Source organism: Tupaia chinensis, unplaced genomic scaffold (genome assembly GCF_000334495.1).
Source record: "Tupaia chinensis unplaced genomic scaffold, TupChi_1.0 Scaffold000309_1, whole genome shotgun sequence".
In the NCBI taxonomy this organism is placed as follows: Eukaryota; Metazoa; Chordata; class Mammalia; order Scandentia; family Tupaiidae; genus Tupaia; species Tupaia belangeri.
Window position 1 is genome coordinate 1,445,672 of NW_006159800.1, and position 19,044 is coordinate 1,464,715.

General features: G+C 39.2%; 1 protein-coding gene across 1 annotated transcript in view; it reads right to left on the reverse strand.

Moving 5' to 3' along the window:
* Nucleotides 1–19,044, reverse strand: part of CNTNAP5 (contactin associated protein family member 5) — a 561,684-nt gene that overhangs the window by 185,341 nt on the left and 357,299 nt on the right. The window contains exons 12-14 of the mRNA XM_027772830.1: nt 12,466–12,593; nt 12,118–12,288; nt 962–1,180 (exon numbers count right to left, since the gene is read on the reverse strand). Of these exons, the coding sequence (XP_027628631.1) occupies nt 962–1,180; nt 12,118–12,288; nt 12,466–12,593 (518 nt within the window). The remainder of the gene's footprint in view (nt 1–961; nt 1,181–12,117; nt 12,289–12,465; nt 12,594–19,044) is intronic.

A 19,044-nucleotide genomic window follows, 5' to 3' on the forward strand; every position in this document is an offset into this window, starting at 1 on the left:
GAATGTTAGGGAAAATTAAAAAAAAAAAAAAAAAAAAGTTGCAGGAGAAAAAAAAAATGGTGAAACTGTTCGTATCATTTTGGAAAAAATAATGCATATTTGACAACTGCAGTAAGCTGTGTGGGCACAACTGGGTACTACTTTATAGTATGTTCATTCTACTCACTGGGGTTTATGCCTAAAGTCAGACTTGGGTTCATGTATAGGTATGTGTCAGCTGTGCTAGCAATTGGATATATTTAGACTAATTAAGTTCATTGGCAGAACAATTGAATGGGGGGGGGGGGGGGGATGGGGGGGAACCGTGGGTGGCACATAGCAGAGGGTGGGGGATGGGGAATCAAGGATGGCAAAACAAAAGGCAAGGTATGCAGGACATAAGAATTGGAAAATTATTTGCTGAGAACATGTATGTTGATGTGCTTGATTGAGCCAATGCACAGTGTATTTTGGATGGAAAATTCATTTGTGTGTTGTGATGGTGTATAGTGAATTAATATAGAAAATGAATAAATTAAAAAAACAAACAAACAAACAAAGAAGCAAAAAAAAAGCAGTGAAAATAGTTAGCGATAATAAGATAGTGTGGAACGGGGCAGGAGAAGAGAAGAGTAAGGAAAAGGATAGCAAGAGAACAAATAGAGAGGCACGACGTTAGTGGGACACAGAAATGGTTTATTACCTGTTGATGACAACGGGTATAGTATTCCTAACTGGACTGATCTGAGAAGTATTTCATGTTGGGTAGTCTTTTTATGAGTAAAATGATAAACAGTGATTGAATGTTTAAAAAATAATTGGAATAATAACAATAATCTGAAAAAATTTAAAAACTATTGGATGATGAAAAAAATGCTTTGTGACATATTGTAAACATTTCCCAGGCAGTTTTTCTTGATCTTGGACAAACAGTAGTCTTGTAGAGTTTTTAGTACAAAAAGTGACGTAAGATATCCCTTACCTACAAACAACTGGCTGTTCAGCTGCAATCGGAAATGTCCCTCCTCTGAGGTCTCCCTGGTGCTCCTGGGAAGGCTGTCCACCTGGAGCGAGGTCTCCTTGAGGTTCCTCTCTGCCCAGACATAATGCCACTGGTTGTCATTCAGAGGAGAAGGAGACTGGACTACCAGCTCTACAGGACCGTTCCCAACATCAATTGCAAAAGTGATCTCGGAAGGTGCTGAAACCAAAGAGAAATAGGAAGAAAGGAGGTCAGTGCAATCAGGGAGGCAAATACTGAATGAATGGGATAAAGCGTGTAAGACAGGGACCAGAAGCTAGTGTAATGGCTATGTCTCTGAACTCCCATGTAGTCGACTGCAGTTCTAGTCCCAGACCGGGTGGCTTAAACTTATGCCAGGCGCTTGTGCATGCATGCCCAAGATCCCTAGAGGAGAATGGAGGAGAAGGGATTGTGGTGTGGCCATCCTTCCTGGGGGGTGATTTCTCGCTTTCTGTCTCTCTGTCTTTCTGGTGAGTGAGCGCACCCTATAGCAAAAGCCTATCCAGAAGAAAAAAAAAAAAAAGAGTATACGACAACAGTAATGTGGGGCACTGAGCTCACCATTATCACCATGAATAGTAATGACTACTGAATGCTATGGGGATGCATATTCTAAACTCTTGCATCATTTCCCCAGTTAGTCCTTGGGCAAATTCAGAAAACAGGACAGGTGACTGATCCACCAACGCCTATCTGAGAAACACATATCAGTGCTGAGGCACTGGGTTTCCAGGTCTGTTCTGACTTCACATTCTTCTTGGATATCTGTAAACAAGGGGTGAGCTGGGCAGCTTCTCCTGTGGAGAGAGGCCCAGTGCTTCCTCCAGGATATTTCACTAACATTGTGTGATTCAAGTTCCATGAAAAAAAGGGTTAAGAAATCTCAGAAAGTTGGTACAGATACCACCACCAGTGGCAGTGCCTGAAATCAAACCCAAGCCTCCCACCTCCACAATGGAGTCTTACGTTTCTTTCTGCCTTTCTAGAACAAGCTGCACATTATGGAAGCCAGGTAGCAGCCATCTAGGAGTAACAATATTCATGATTAAATGATGATAATGATAGTGGTGATGGTGGTGGCAGTGGTAGTATAACCATTAAGAGAGACAAATGGGGCCAGCCTCGTATTTCAGTGGTTAGGTACTGTGCAGAAGAGTCCAGATCCCACATTACTGACCAGAGTTCAAGTCCTGATCCCATTGGTTTGAAAGACAGGCTGGATATACAAGCACATGCAGGATCCTCTGGGATGGACAACTGGAGAAAAGATTAGGGCATGACCAAGCCCCAGTGGGGGATACACTGTCTGTTTGTCTCTGCTCTCTGGATCTGTCTCTCTCTCACAGGGTTTACACTGTCTGTCTGTCTCTGCTCTCTGGATCTGTCTCTCTCTCATGTACAAACATGCCCCCTGGCATAAAAAAAAAGGAGAGAAAGTGATGAAAATGGTAGCACAGTAGGTATACTCTCTATGTCAGTCACCAGGCACTACTCTAAGCACTGGCCATAGAGCCTCTCAGTTAGTCCTCACAACTGCCCTGTGAGAGAGACTTCATTGTCCCCACATTATAAGTGAGAAAATGAAATGAGTGAGGAAATGATGCCAAGGGCAGAATTCTTCATTATTTAGTGTATCACCTGGTATTTCCCTTTTCTGCATAGGAAAATGGAAGGGTAAATCTAAATTGAGGTTGAAAAGACAGTCTTTTTTGAGTAACTTCTCTTCCTTCTCAGCATTTGTAATTGACTCTCCTATATCCCAAACAGAAAATGAGTATTAATTTCACAAAGTCATCAGCTACCTGATCTAAATGATCAGAGACAACAATTCAAACACCAACCTGGGCTACCCCATCCTCAGCTTTTGAACTCTAAGAGAAATCCAGACTCAACAAAAAAATCCATTATGCAGAACCTTAGGTAACTGAGAGCTTGAATTGCTTCACTTTTTGTCTGATCTTAAAAAGGGGAAAAAGGGTGGAGGCTATAAACTAGGATTTGAGGGCATGGACGGTGCCCCTGTGACCTAAAGTGAATTTTCAATTACACTCATTTTACAGATGGGAATAAAAACAGAACCAATGTTTATACATTAATCCCAATCAAATTCTTAGAATTGATCCTGGTACAAGCATGCACTCAACAACGGACAGCTGTTATGATTATTACCATGTCTCATGATTCACTGAGTTAAGTGAATTGGCTTTGGCTTATAAATCCATGCATTATAGGAAACAAAATTGAAAGAAATAAATTAGGTACTATCAATTAAAGGACTAAATCATAGTACAGGTGCCACTAAAACTATTCATTGTTTCTTATTTGGACTTCCAGTGTGACCTTGCAGCTCTATGTCCGAAAATCAAACATTTACTAAGAAAAGATGGGGTCCCACATTTATTTTTCTCTTCAGAACACAGGATAAAGATTGGCAGAAATTTGGGGAAGGACTGTTAAAGATATTGTTAAGAACCTTCTGCAAGGCTGCTCTATGACTATTAAGTTCTACACAGACAGCACATTTTTGTGGATGGTTTACTGTATGGCTGTGTCTACTCAATGTCTCCACTTCTGCCTCTATGTTAGGTTTCTTTCTGTGCTTATCTCTGCTTCAATATGTACCTCCCTTTTGTATAATGATCTGTTTACTGTCTGTCTCCCCCACCAGACTGCAAACTCTAGATGAACACCTGATTTATTGTATACCCAGCACCTACCACTGTGCCTTCTATACAGAAAACTCTTGCCAAACCAAAGTTCTATTCATTTAAACATTGTTGCACTGCACATACAATTGTAATGCAATTTTGCAGTTTTCTTTAAATTTTTTAAAATTTTATATACCAAGATATGTGATTTCTTGGAAAGTCTTTTTAAAATTATTATTTGACTTTTTCTAGTAACTATTAAAGACCTACTACATTTAAGCTGTTCCTCCTAGAACTGAGAAGAATTAGTGTAATGCAATAATAATAGCTAGTATTTCTTGACCACTCAGTGGGAGCTGGGTACTTAGTTAAGCATTCTAATGAATAAACTTACTTAAGGCGGGTTACACTCCTCTGATATTGGCAATATTTTGCAAATGAAGTACAGGTAGCTAAGGAAGTTGCCCCAGTGGCAATGGGACAGAGTCAACACCTGAATCCAGGTGATTCAAATCTGCAGGCCTCATCTTTCTTTTTCCTTCCCCAAACTACTGCTGCATTGCCATCTACCTGCATCCCTTTCCTAGCTGGGATCACAAGACTGTGCAAGAATGTCTTTTGTTTGTTTGTTTGTTTGTTTGTCTTATAATGGGTCTTACTATGTTCCCTAGGCCAGCCTGGAATCTTTTGTTTGCTTGTTTGTTTGTTTGTCTTATAAGGGGTCTTACTATGTTCCCTAGGCCAGCCTGGAACTCACAATCCTCCTGTCCCAGCCTCCTTAGTCTTGCACACCACCAGCCCTGACCTTAGGTTTGACTGGGGATCAAACCTGGGCCTTCCGTGAGATCCCAGCCTATACTACAGAGCAAAGCATCTTAGCAGCATATGCCACCAAGGCTGGGCCCAGAGCTGGTCTTTTAAACAACTCTTTCATGACAGTCTCTGACTCAAAACCTATGCAGTCTCTCTGGGTTGTCAAAACCAGATTATACAAAATAGATGCCTAGAAAACACTGAATGAAAAAGAGCCGGTGAATAAGTGATATGTCGTACTTCAGCAAGTGTCTTTGTGGTGGACACTTGAATCAAACATAAGCCATTAGCTTTTACTTGCTGAAGGGCCACCATAACTGTCTGGTTCTGGATTGGAAGGTGGGAGGCCTGATGACAGCACTGGCTCTATGGACTCACTCTCTGGCATCTCCTTCCCCCACTTCTGACACATAGCTTTCCTCACCATGTCATCTTTGTGCTTCAAGACAAAGATAAAGAGTTCCCAGCCTTCAGAGGGCTTTTACCAAGGCCCTGTGCTAGGAACTGACAATTCAGAGATGAGTGAAGCACAAACAACTCACAGTTTACTTTCGAGAAGTCTGACAAAGAAGTGTATGTTCATGCTGGGATAGAAGGTCTACCCAGTGACCTCAAAAGATGAGCAGAAGCCATATAAGAAAAAGACCTTGGAGGGTGTTCTTAAAGACTGTCCACTGGAGAATTCGCACAGCACCCACTCATCACTTCTCTGTTCTCAGCCATAAACCTTGCAAAGATGAAACCATGGTGCCACTTTTGTGTCCTCAACTTCCAGCCCAGGTCAGGCACATGCACCCAGAAGTTGCTAGACCTTCATTTAGTCAATTAGCTCCTTGACCTTCCATGTATTCAGCAATAAAATGAGAAATACAAACTAAATGTTGTTAGACTTCTTTATTTTTTGGTGATTTCTCACGTTCCCTCTCTCTGTATTTATCCAGTGTGCACATGTGTCTTAAGGCAAAAGTCTAAAAAAAGGGGAGGTGGGGAAACAGCAGATGGTATGGCAATTGCATCATTGGACTCCCACAGGGCCACCCGTGGTTTAAGTCCCAGACCCACTTGTGCATGTGTGCCCAGGATCCCAGGAGGAGAATGGAGAAGAAGGGATTGCAATGTGGGAATTCCCTCTGTGGGGTGATTTTACCCTTTCCTTCTCACTGTCTCTGTCTCTTTTGCCCTAAGGCAAAAACCTACACACACAGACACACATGCGCACACAAACATACACAAATCTTAAAAAAGGGGGGAAAATGTTAGACTTCTTTAGAGACATGGACTCTGAGGAGCTGAAGGCAATTGTGGCTATCTCTAGAAAAAACATGTATCTATAGATATATAATTTTCGACATGATTATGGGGACTTCTGGAGTGTCTGAAACCTCAAACCCTTGAGGGAAATAATCCTATGTTCTCTGAAGTTTGGCCAATCTTTTTTTTTTCTTTTTATTTTCAATTTTTTTGCTATGGAGTATATGTACTTGCTAGAGAGACAGAGATGGTGGGTAGCAAGGGATGGAGTATAAAATCACCCCCCAGGAGAGATGGTCATGCCACAATCCCTTCTCTCCCATTCTCCTCTCAGGATTTTGGGCATGCAAGCACATGTGCCCAGCATGATTTTCAAGTTGCTGGATCCGGGAATTGAACTGACCATTCTTGATTCCTGAGGCAATGTTGCAAAGCAGAGTAGTCTTGCTCTAAGGAGCAGACAGGTCTGGTTGAGATCATTGATAATTCAGACTCTCTCTCTTGATATGATTCTGGGCTGGTTACTTCCTTCTCTAGGTACACTTTTCTCATCTATGTAGTGGACAATAAGTTGAGCAATAATAATCACAATATGATATAGTGATAACTAGTTATAGATAACATTGTTTGAAAACAAAAGGAGACAATGAATGTGAAAAACGTAGAATAGCCAGAGTAAATGCTCAATATTCAGCAAAAATGCAATTAGCAGTAGTATTAGTTTTGACTATTTTGTGAGGTCCTGACCATAGTAACTTAAAGTTAACATTACATTTGGTAACTTGATATGGTAACTTTGATTTTTTTTTCCACTGAGCTACTCAAATAAATATCTATTTTTGTTTCTACTTGATTCACGCTAAGATGAATCCTACCTGAATTAATTTTAGAAAGTTGTATCTAACTGCACCAAAAAATAATTTTCATATGCCAAAAAAAGAATAGCTATTTACTAGTTCCCAACACATTTATAGGCGTTCTTTTTCTTTGTGACAGGGATGGTGAGAGAGACAGGGAGGCATCTTGACAGGGTCTCACGTTGCCTTTCTCCTGCACCAATCCCCCAATTAGGTAGATATACCTATGGGTTGCACATGCAGCCGTACCCAGCATGTTCAAGTCTGTCTGGAAACCAAACCCAGACCTCCTATGTAGCTTCTAGATACCAAACACCAGTACTGTGAGCCAACATGGCTGGACACCAGGCATTTTTTCATACATGACACATTTTGTGGCAAGACCACAAAAGGAACAAAAGTAACTCCATATTAAATGTAGCACAATAGATTTATTTTCAATTACATACTTTACCCAATACTTTAACTTGAGGAAAAAAATACATGCTTAAATGAGAATCTATAGACCATGCCTTGATATTGCAACCTAAGAAACAGATGTGCCTGAGAAAGACGAAAACTTTTTACCCCAATCATCAGGTCAAGTGACCCAACCACTGCTGAAAACAATTCTGACATGAACATGTCTCCTCCATGGGACTGGTCGAGGGAGGGTGAACTTCCACGCTAAAGCAAAACAGTATATGACCTCTGCTTTAACTCTCCCCCACACTTTTTTTTTTTGAGAGATTTTTTTGCCTTAGGGCATATGTGTTCACTGGAGAAAGAGAGACAGAGACAGTGAGAGGGAAAGTGAGAAATCACATCCCGGGGGATGGCCATGCCACAATCCCTTCATCTTCCTTTTCCTCCTGGGATCTTGGGCATGCACACACATGGTTCTGGGGCAGCCACACACAGGCACCTGGAATGATTTTCAAGCCACTGAGTCTGGGACCCCAGTCAGTCATGTGGGAGTCCAGTGATGTAACTGCTATGAAATCGGCTGGTACCTTACTTACCCTTTTAAAGTTCTTTTTGTTAGACAAGAATTTGGGAAATGCCCTTTGGATGTTAATTCATCATCTTCCCAACTCTCTGGCCACCTGAATAGGGCAAACTTTCATTTTCACAAACAATTTTTCTCAAATATTGGCTTTTAAGGTGTGAGTACCTGAACTTGGGTTCAGTATCAATTTCATTTGGTTACAATTTCAATCTTGACAGCTGCCTAAAAAGAATCATAAATGATTCCCCACCACCACCATCCCCGTTCTATCAATATGCAGTGTCTGCTTTGGGAAATTATTTTCTCTTTACCTTAAAAATGGCCACTAGGGAAAGTAAGGTTAATTTCAGATTCAGGTATGGGGCTTGACATAAACCAATCTGCAATCTTTACTTCCTTGGCCATGGCCATAGGTTTATAAGCTGTCTGGTAAGTTGCCTGCCAGGAAGATTGTTCAGACAGCTGGGATATAGCTGGGCTATAACTCTCTCACAAAAGAGAGCTAGGCTGAGACTGAGTACACATTCAAAAATTTGAGCAGAAAGATAAAAGTCAGATCATTGATAATTTTGTTAAATTGCCAGCTCCCACAAAAAATAAAGTCAGTTTCACATATTTGGTTCCAAATACATCTAGTTGCTATGTGAGTATTACGAACTCCAAGTTGCACAAATAAATACTGAAGGAGTGAAGCATGTGCCCAAGGTAACTCAAAAATTGACTTGGAGGTACAAAAGTTTGAATCCACATTAGGTTCTAAGAAAGACCTTAAAATGGAATTAAAGTATGAGTTTACTTTGGTGCAAAAAAAAATGTTGAAATCTACGTTTTTTTTTTTTTCATAACATGCATTTGCACCTTTTGAAGACACTATGTACATTCTAGCTATCACCACTCTTACTGATGCTGAAAATCCATGTTTTTGTCTATCTTTCATATCCACTCCAAACTGTTTTCATCTGCATAGCTATTGTTGAGTTAATTGTTAGAATAGCTAATGTTTTTACAATTCTACTTGAAATACATTCAGTAAGATTCAAGGTCAGTGTGAAATGTCTTCCTTTTCATAGAATACAGTTGAATCCCAAGACTACAGAATTCAAATGTCTTAGTTGGAAGTGACCCAGAAGGCAATGGACTGAAACTTCCGTGGAAACCTGCTGCTCCTCATCCAACAACTTGGATAGAACAACCTTGGAAGCTGCCGCTCAGATTGTTATAGAGGAACACTCCATGGGGATGGGAGGGAGAGCTATTCTGAGCCACTGCATCTGTTAAAAGCCCATTTCTTTCCCAAGTAGCTGGTCTGTAGAGGTTTCTTACTATGAACTCTGTAGTATAAATATTCCACCTGCCTAATGTGCGTAGTGTGAGCATAGCCGTAAATAAGAAATGCAAAATTTCCCCCTCGATTTGGGATTACTCTCTTTTAAACATTAATAATGAAAAATGTGAGGAAATATGAGGCCATTTATAAATTTTTTTGTATAAAATCTTTTGTTGCTTTGTACATATATGTCTTCTGATCTGGTGGTAAAGTGTATAACAAAAAATTACATTGATGGATTTTAGGAGTTTCTCATATTTATTACCAATCTGCATTAGTTAAGTCTTTTTTTACAATTCAAAGTGCAAAATATAGTGCCAGAAAGTACAAACAAATTGGACATTGACATGTAATTAACATTAAATCATCGCTCATTACCTTGTGATAATATACCATGACATTTGCTGCTGCTTTTAATGAATCCAAAGGCCGTGGGGTCTAATTTTTATTAAATTTCCATTGAGCTTATTATATCCATATTACAAAATTGTTGGCACTCAACTCTTCATTTTCAGGCCTTAGCCAAGTTAGGTATGAGAGATCTTATTTCACTCACACCAAAGCCACAAAAGCTTCCTCCCATTAATAGTCTAAATCATTTGAGTAAAAGGAGGTCAAAACTACCAATTAAGGAGATCTCTTTTCCTTGAATGTATTGTGCTGTAACTGCAAAGAAACACTTAGCCACTTGGCAACTTGATGGAGACGTATACAAACACCTCTGCCATCTCCTCCGGCCAGCATTTTTTCCTTTACAGGAGCTCTCGGATTTCCAATTTCTGTTGCTAAGACATCACTTATGCTCTCTCGAGGGTACTTCATGCAATCACATCATTATTGTGATATGGACAACTGCTTCAAACCGGCTATAGGAAAACATCCATTTAGACACATAGGAAGGTGGGGCGCCTAAGTACAAGACGAGCCTCATGGTTATGGGCATAGTAAGGGCAAGGTGCTGGGTACACTGCACCTTGAGTATTAGCCATAGAGGGTGCACCAAGTGCAGAGGACCTAACAGCAGGAGCAACAGTAGCTGGAATTGCCTCTGTTTTTCATGATAACCACATACCAGTGATTCTAAGAAACATCAGTGATAAAACATTCCTCCAAGAAAAATTTGTGATAGTCTAAGTTTGAGATGCTAGTGTTACTATTAATTATTTAAAATGAATAGGTAAGCTTCACATAAGTACATTTTATTACTTACCACTTAATAAATATTATATTTGGAGAGGAAGTTAAGACAGAGAACCTCAGATATACTCTTGGCTCCTGAACATGCAGTCTCGAATTTTTGTGTTTCTTTTCAAAGGTAAGGACTCCAGTGCTAGCTTTTTCCTTCATAACCACTGCTCTCAGTGTGTACCTGAGGTCACTGCTGGATGTGTGAATGCGTGCCATCCCAGCTACCGCAGACACCAGTCATGCCCTAAGAGAGCTCAGGTAATTCCCGACCCTTAGGAGTGTCTTAAGTTTTTAACTAACAAAATAGAAATTTGTGATGAATTTTCTGGCAGAAATATTTGGAGACATTTTTAGATCTTATCTTCGGATTGCAAGGATATTTGGAAATTGCCAGAACTGACTCTGAACAAAAGACATAGACAGTGTTATAATTTCTGTAATATATTATGAAATGAAATCCTTATGACTCTTCATCAAACGTATTCTTATGTTTAAAATCATTACTGGGCCAGTCCCATAGCACAACAGTTAAGCCTTGTGCATGGAAAGTCATTCACATGGCCGACTACAGTTTGAATCCCAGCCTCAGCATCTTAAAAACCACACCGGGTTCATGTGTACGCATCTCCCGGAATTCTGATTGGATGGAGAAAAGAGAAAAAAAGGATTTGAGACGAGCACACCCCTTTGAGGGGTGCCTTCTAGCTCTCTTTTGTATACAACTTCTAGCAATTAAAAAAAATGTTTATAAAAACCTGAAAAATAAATAAATAAATGAAGTGTCTTCTATTTATATGTCTTTGCTTCATGGAGAGAAATAATAGCTTAACAAATATTAATTTAAACATTTAGCCGTCCTGTGGCCTGGTGCCTAAGGGGCTTGGATTACACATGCCAAACCACATGGTTTGAGCAACTTGGGTAAACAACAGCAGGCACATGTGCTTGCATGTCCAAAATCCCCACAGGAGGGAAAAGTGGGGCAGAAAGAATTGTGTCTACACTGTCCCTCAAGAGGGGTGACCTCTCGCTTTCCCTCCCTCTCTCTCATTCCGCCTCTGTCTCTTACCCTCTCTGTCTCTCCATGGAGAACACATGTACTCTCTAGCAAATGAAAAGATAATAACAAATAAGTTATTTTTGCTGAAAATGAGAGAAGATACATAGATAAATATGATTGTATTATCTTTTGAAATGAAGGTATACATAAAAATCAGCTTTGGTAACTTCATTGATAAATTTGAGAAGACTCAGGATCATAAATTTTAATGTCATCATTGCTGGAACAAACCAATGCATAGCTTCATTTCTCTCTTTTTACAAAAAATAATTAATGTAATTAAAAAGAAATTATCGCATGTTATTTTAGTCTGGGAATGTATTTGTTTTAGCCTAAGTACATACAAAATGTTTAATAATAGAATCTTTTTACATTTGTATTTTTATTATTTTTCATTTGCCTTGTAAATATTACTAAATATAACTTTATCTATTATGTACATGTATATTGGGGATATGGTGTGAAAAGATCTGTATTTGGCATCAAATTCACTAGCTACATCACTGTTCATGGAAAATCAGCAGACACCAGGAGAATTCTGATTGGGGATTCTCACCCTGCTAGTGGTGGGCAATATGTCAGAAAATTACTTTTGGAGCAAAAGTACAAGAAAAGCCAAACACCATATGTAAACACAATGTGTAACAATAATCTTTTCAGCTTTCCATAGAAAATGTAATGAAAAACTCCTCTGGTATGGGAACTTACAGTCACAGGTGAGAAATAAATAACCCTGGGTCAGATAAGGACTACCATAATAGGAATTTGGGGAATACATACAGTCTGGTGAGAGAATGCTGATCAAATATAAGTCAAAATCAGAAAGCATTAGAAGGAACTAGAAATTATCATTGGTAATTTTTCAAATCTGCAGGGGAACCGATTTGACAGTATAAATATGTAGTAGTGGTTGGTGGTTAAGATGAAGCTAAAAGTTTTTCTGTTAACCAGTTACATTCAATTCATAAATAAGGGCACTTACAGCTTATTTCAAGTCGGATGAAGTCTTTAATGCCAAGATTTTCTAAAAAAACTCCAGATAAAGCCGTGGTTTTAAAGAAGAAGGAAATATCGGCACTGAATTCCGCGTGGAAGGTAGGAAAGTGGAGGTAAGAGGCTTCTGTGTAAAATGAGACCGCATTCCAGAAGTGTCCTGCAAATGAGAAAAACCTTAAGCATGGTTTGTGGTTTTCAATGGGTTCCGGGAAAGCACTGAACATACGGATAATTTTCAAAACTAGGGAACACTGCAGGGTAAGGGGATAAGGGAGTAAAAACATCTTGTGCTCATGTCATGCAGAAAGAAGGCTTCTTTCAATTTAGTACTCACGGTCACCATAGCAACGCAAGGGACCAATTCTCCAAGCAGCTTCTGAGTTTGATCTGTTAGTATCAGTGATAACTATCTGAGTGACAGGCAAGTGGTCTTTGAAGGAAAGAAAGCCAGTATCGTTTGTCCTGCAAAACATAAATTTAAGAAAAAGAGGACAAAATGTGGATAATGTAGGGATTTTTTTTGCCAAGACCGCTCTTTTCACAAGTGATTTGGGTGGTTGCAACAGGGAGGTGGGAGGCGGAGGAGGACAGAAGGCCTTTCATCTCATGAGTGTGTGAGAAAGGCTGGAATGCCAATTACAAAATCCATGGCCAGGTTCCAGAAACAAGTAGATGTTACATCTTTCCTAAATGTGCTTGCAGAAACACAGTTTACAAAGATTGGTGCTGCCTGACATGGCTAAAGGCACCCCACCCGCCCAATGTTGTGCTAATGTGGCACTAAATATCACCTCTTTTTTTTCCATAAAGAGATCACCAATCTCTGTAACTAACTTGGAATAGGCATCACAAATAGCACTTGAAAATCACTCCAAGGGCTTGTTTCATCCACCTGCCAACAGATTTTAATCAGCTTTAGATGTTTGTTATCACCTTTTAACTCTAGGTAGAAAAAAGTCTTTTTAGTCACTAACTGATTGCTTTTCATTTTGTTCTTCCTATTACAGGTGTAGGTAGTTTAATGACTCTGATTTTTTTTTTTTTCTATTTGTGCAAAAGAGGACTTGACTAGTCAGCTTTGAACAAGAAAGTTAAAAATGAATAGGGGTAAGCCATTGCTTGTTCTCTTTTAATTTGTGTTTTTTGGACTCATCATAAGGTCATTGCATTTGTCTAAGCAGTAACAAAACTGGACCCATATGAGAAGTTCCTCAGTTATTGTCTGGGGACCTTTCCATACACACCAAGCATGAGTTCCCATGATTCAGGCTGGCGAAGGATGGGGTGGATTGTGAAATGAGGACTCTGCTGGGGTGCCTGTTTCACAGTCTCTCTCTCTCTCTCTCATTTTTCTCTAATAGAAGAAATATATGAAAAAGAAAAAAAAAAGAACAAAATTACTGAATTTGTAACTACATTGAGTCAGAACTATATGAAGATATTTATGTTCCAGTACAATACTCCTATGCAGTGGGTGTCATTATCCCCATTTATAAATGGGGAAACTGAGGCTCAGAGATGTTGCTAATTTCCTAAGGTCACACAGTATAAAGGACAGGGACCAAGTCACAGTCATGATATTCCCAGTATTTACCTATCTTGTATATTTAAAGACCTATCTTTTGGGACCAGCAGATGACGTAATGGTTATGTTACTAGACTCACACACAGACCTGGAGGCTTGAAACTCATGCTGAGCATGTGTACGTACATACCAAAAAGTCTGAGAGGAGAATGGAGGAGAAGAGTTGTGGCATGGCCATTTCCCCGAAGGGGGATTTCTCACTTTCTGTTTCTCTTTATCTCTCCGGTGAGCACTCATACCCTATAGAAAAACTCTCTCTAAATAATAATAATAACTAATAATAAAGATATATCTTTAGAAGCAAACAGATTTATTCTGGAATCCCTGATCCTCAGATTCCAACTATGGTAGCTTTGGCAAATAATTTTACTTCTAAGACTCTTGATGTGCTCAATTTTATAATGGAAATGACATTTACATCTCAGAGTTATTGAGAAAATTAGATGAGATTATTTAGTCACTTTTCATAGAGCCTGATCTACGGTAAATGTTCAAAAGTGGTAGTGGTGGTACTTATTTTAGTTCTCATCTTTGTCCCTGACCTACTCTGTAGTCTCAGGCACATCGATTCATTTTTTTATCCAGCCTGCGATGATTCTGCATTGGAGATGTCATACTACGCAGCACATGTGGAAAATTAAATCTGAAGATTTAATATCCAACTCAAGAGATTTAGAGAAAAAGCATGCATTAGTTCATCTTTACTATAAAAAAATCAGATATTCACCTGCACACATACCCCTAATGGCCTATTAACCAAAAAAAAGTAGGAAAATGCATTATATAATATTTGTAATTTGAGTACTTATATTTAGAGGCTATTTAGCTTTCTGGAATAAAACTTTTGTCACAGTTTTAACGCATATCTATGTATGTTACATAAACACTGAATAAAATCGAGTCCTTTTCATATTTCTATCTTTTCAAGCAGAGATTCTAAAGTAAATTCCAAATATTCATAGTGAAACGAAGACAAAATCCATTCTCTCCTGAAGAAATTCCTCAATGCTATAGGATTTTGTTTCTCTCCACTTTTATTTTCAAAATGAAAATGGTGTATTCTGAAGCCTGTCCATCAACACTAATAATTGCCTTTCTTACACACTATGGCATTTTGTCTACATCAATTTGAAGGCCTTGTGTCAAACTGTGGGAATATACAAATAGCACTCTAAGAATAAAAATCTCTCCAAAATATCAGAGAAAAAATGATATTTAGTTTGAGGGTTTAAGAGTGCAAAGCAGATTATCAAAAGCCCTTTTTATCTGAAAATTTAAAAAAAAAAAGTAAGTTTCTCTCCAAAGTTACTTAATTCAGGAAACACAGACTCCAAAGTCCACAGGAGCCAGGCAAGTCATAAAAGTGAGTGAAGCCACTTTGCGTTAGTAATAAATGGAATGAGACACATAGTTTCAGCAGGGGTGGGGGAACACTAGTAGAAGGCCAAGCAGGGATATTAATGTAAATCTTTTCAATTATGAAATCTTGCTGATAGATTTTAAAGTATTTAAAAAATCAAATAAAGTATGGTGAAAATAACAACAATCAGTTGACCAGGAAAACCCACATGATGGCTGTGTTAACCTCTTGATAACCTAGTCGTCAGAGGGAACCTGCTCTTAGGATCACCTTGAGAATCTGACTGGGTTTGATTTCATTTGTAAGTAACAGGTACAATGTCTCCATTTCAAAATAATGGGTAAGATGGGACCAGCAGTTGGCATAATGGCTGTCTCTAGACTCTCATGTAGTCGACTGCAGTTGAAGTCCTGGACCTGGTGGCTCAAACTCATGCTGGGCACATGTGCGTGCATGCCCAAGACCTTAAGAGCAGAATGAAGGAGAAGGGATTGCAGCGTGGCCATCCCCCCTGGGGGGATGATTTCTTGCCTTCTGTCTCTCTCGGTCTTTCTGGTGAGCACGCATGCCCTATAGAAAAAACTTCTCAAAAAAAGAAAAAATAATAGGTAAGACACTTGGGGTGATGATGGTGGTGGTGGATTTTAATTATAATAAAATGACCCAGAAGCCAAACAGTGATGTAGAGAAGCCCCATTAGAAAGTCTGGGGTTCACATCCCAGGTTGAAACTTTTGTACATACCGGGTTAACACCCTCAAACAAAGTTTGAAGTACCACATTGATGCTTGCCAATAATCCTACTTTAGCATTGTTTAAAGAGTAATTTTTTCTCTTTTGCTGTTTATTTAAAAACTTCTACCTAAAAATGACTCAGGGTATTAGGTGACAAGGAACTTAAAATGAGCTGAAGGATCACATGGCTGTGAATAAAGCAAATGCATATGTTGACAATGGTGATATATGAGGGGACTTCTAAAACTTTTTGGATAGGGGTCAGCACATGGCATGGTAGTTAAGGAGCTGGACTCCCACATGGTTGCCTGAAGTTCAAGTTCCGGACCTGGTAGCTTGAAAATCATGATAAGTATATGTGCACGGGTACCCAAAATCCTGAGAAGAGAGTGGAAGAGAAGAGATTATGGCATGGTCCTACCCACATGAAGGATAACTTCTCATTTTCTTTCTGTCTCTCTCTCTCTCTATGTCTAACACCTGAGCTCTATGGCAAAAACATGAACTAGAAAGCTTCTGGAGAAAATGGAATTAAAATGTAAGTTTCTATTGGTGCAAGAAAAATTTTAAAGTTCACACTAAATTTTTAATTATTATATGCATTTTCCATGAACTTTTTGAAGAGCACACAGATGCATCGTCTTCACCAGGATAATATTTCATCCTTTTGTGCTCCACATTGACCAGACCATCTCTGCAAACTTGTTTCAAGTTCCAAGCATAAGAAACATAAGGAGAAAGAAAAAGATAGTCTGAATATTTATTTAAGTTTTCAGTAACTATTTTTTCTACTTTGGGAAGAAACAAAAATCAGGTCTTAGTATATGAAGATGGCAAAGGATGACTCAATGTGACTTTATTAGTAAGCTAACATGATCCTTAAGACTTTATTGATATAAAATGGATTAAAATACTTTCAGAGATGGAGATTTTTGGAGGCATAATTTGTGGAACATTCTCTGGACACAAAGAAAGAAACAATTTGTAGTGCCGTAACTGAATTTCTTTCCAGATTGCCCTCAGTACAATCCTGGAGGCAAGTAGATTACAAGACAAAACGACTGGATTATGTAGCACATGATTGTGATTCAAAACTTTAGATGATGATGACTCTCAAATACTTATTTCTCATTCTCTGGAACAAATCCAATTTTGCATTCTCCAGCTCTCCAAATGTTGAAAAACTCACACCCCATCCTTCCTCAAAATCATCCTAGAAGTTTCTACATCTTCCTTTTCTTCTTTGTCCTAATTTCCTTTTTTGCATATAAATCTTTCTGATATTTATTCATAGATGAGGTTACTTCAAGAAGTTCATGGAAGATGGAATTAAAGTACTCATTTAGGTGGGTGTACAAATTTTTGCTACTTTGTAATTACATTTCCAGTAGTAGTCAGGAGAAGAATGATAAGAACTGAAAACATGGAGATTTGAAGCAGGGAGTCAGTTTACGTAACCGTCCGCAAGGCCTACACAAAGGCTGTGGGGGTCTAGAAACAATAAAACTGAAGTTGGGAGGATAAGGAGTAACCACTTGAATGGAGAAACCAAAAGAAGGTGAACTTAGGTTATTTATCAAAAATGAGGGAGTGGGACCAGCAGTTAGCGTAATGGCTATGTCGCTGGACTCCCATGTGGTCGACTGAGCCCCAGACCTGGTGGCTTAAAACTCACACTGGACGTGTGTGCATGTGTGCCCAAGATCCCGAGAGGAGAATGGAGGAGAAGGGATTGCAGCGTGGCCATCTCCCCCAAGGGGTGATTTCTCACTTTCTGTCTCTCTGTCTCTATCTGGCAAGTGCACATGCCCTATGGCTAAAACCTCTCCAAAAAAAAAAAAATGAGGGAGGAAGTGAGGAAGAATGGAGAAATGAAGACTTCAGCAATGGGTGTACAGGCAAGTCATTTACAAAGGTGAGTAGCACAGATGAGTAGGAAAGCCGATCCTTGAGGAAATTACTAGCAGAGGTTTGAGCATATTAGTTATAGTTCTTATTGCCATCCATTAACATCTACTAGAGATATTTAGTAAGCAGTTGAATAAATATGCATTAATGGAGAAAGTGTGTGTGTGTGTGTGTGTGGGTGTGTGTGGGTGTGTGTCGGGAAACAGGCAACACTTAAATGATGCAATGAAGTAAGTTAGGGGTTGAGATGGTAGATGGAAATGAGCATTTCAGTGGGAGAAGTTTCTGTGGAGTGTAATGAGAAAAGACTCATTTTCTGTAGTTTGAGGAGAAAACGAGAGCAGAGGAAGATGAGATAAAAGAGAGAATATAGACAGTTACCTGAAAAAAGTTTGGCTCTGAAAAGAAAAACTGATCGGTGGCTCATACTTCATTGCTTAAAATGTTTTAAGAGATCTCAATCTTTCACACATATAGTTCCAATTCCAAAATACTTAATGTAGTAGAGTGAACAATAAAATGGTCTTTAAAACCACAACTACTGGGACCAGCAGATGGTATAATGGTTATGTCATTGAATACCCACATAGTCAGCCATGGTTTGAGTCCCAGACCAGATGGCTTAAACTCATGCCAGGCACATGTGTGTATGTGCTCAAAATCATGAGAGACGAATGGAGAAGGGATTATGGCATGGTCATCCCTCGAGCGGTGAGTTCTCTCTTTATATCTCTCTTTCAGCAAAAAAAGTCTCAAAAAAAAAAAAAGGAAGGAAGGAAGAAAAAACTACAATTGCTATTTACATAAAGGCACTCTGAAGAAAATGATCCACAAGTTAAAGGCATTGCTAGAATTTGGGGCTGTTATACTTCAATTTTGCTGATGGTTTGGAAGTTCAGCTGAGTGTTTCACAGCCTTGAAGCTAGGGATCTGCTTCTTGCCTTTCTCTGGACATTTGAGTATTGAATTAGAATTTTACACCTGATCTCATTTCATCCTGAAAACAAACTGATGATAATGTTGCAATCATTACTTGAATTGCACAGGAGAGGTAACTGAGGTTCAGAGGTGACAAAACTTCTCAGGCTGTATCATTTGCAAGTGGAGAGGGCAAGAATTGAACCCAGCTTTAGACAGCAAAGCACTCCAACACTGCACTTGCACTTACAAAGAGCAGTGCTCTTCCTGAGTGGATTTTGGTTCTCAGAAATAGTCCCCATGGTCTCTGAACAGTGCTAGAATGACAAGACCTGGCCCTGAATCCTTGAGCTGTCCTCAGTGGATCTCAGCCCACCATCCCCATTCTACTCACACAGGTTTTCCCTA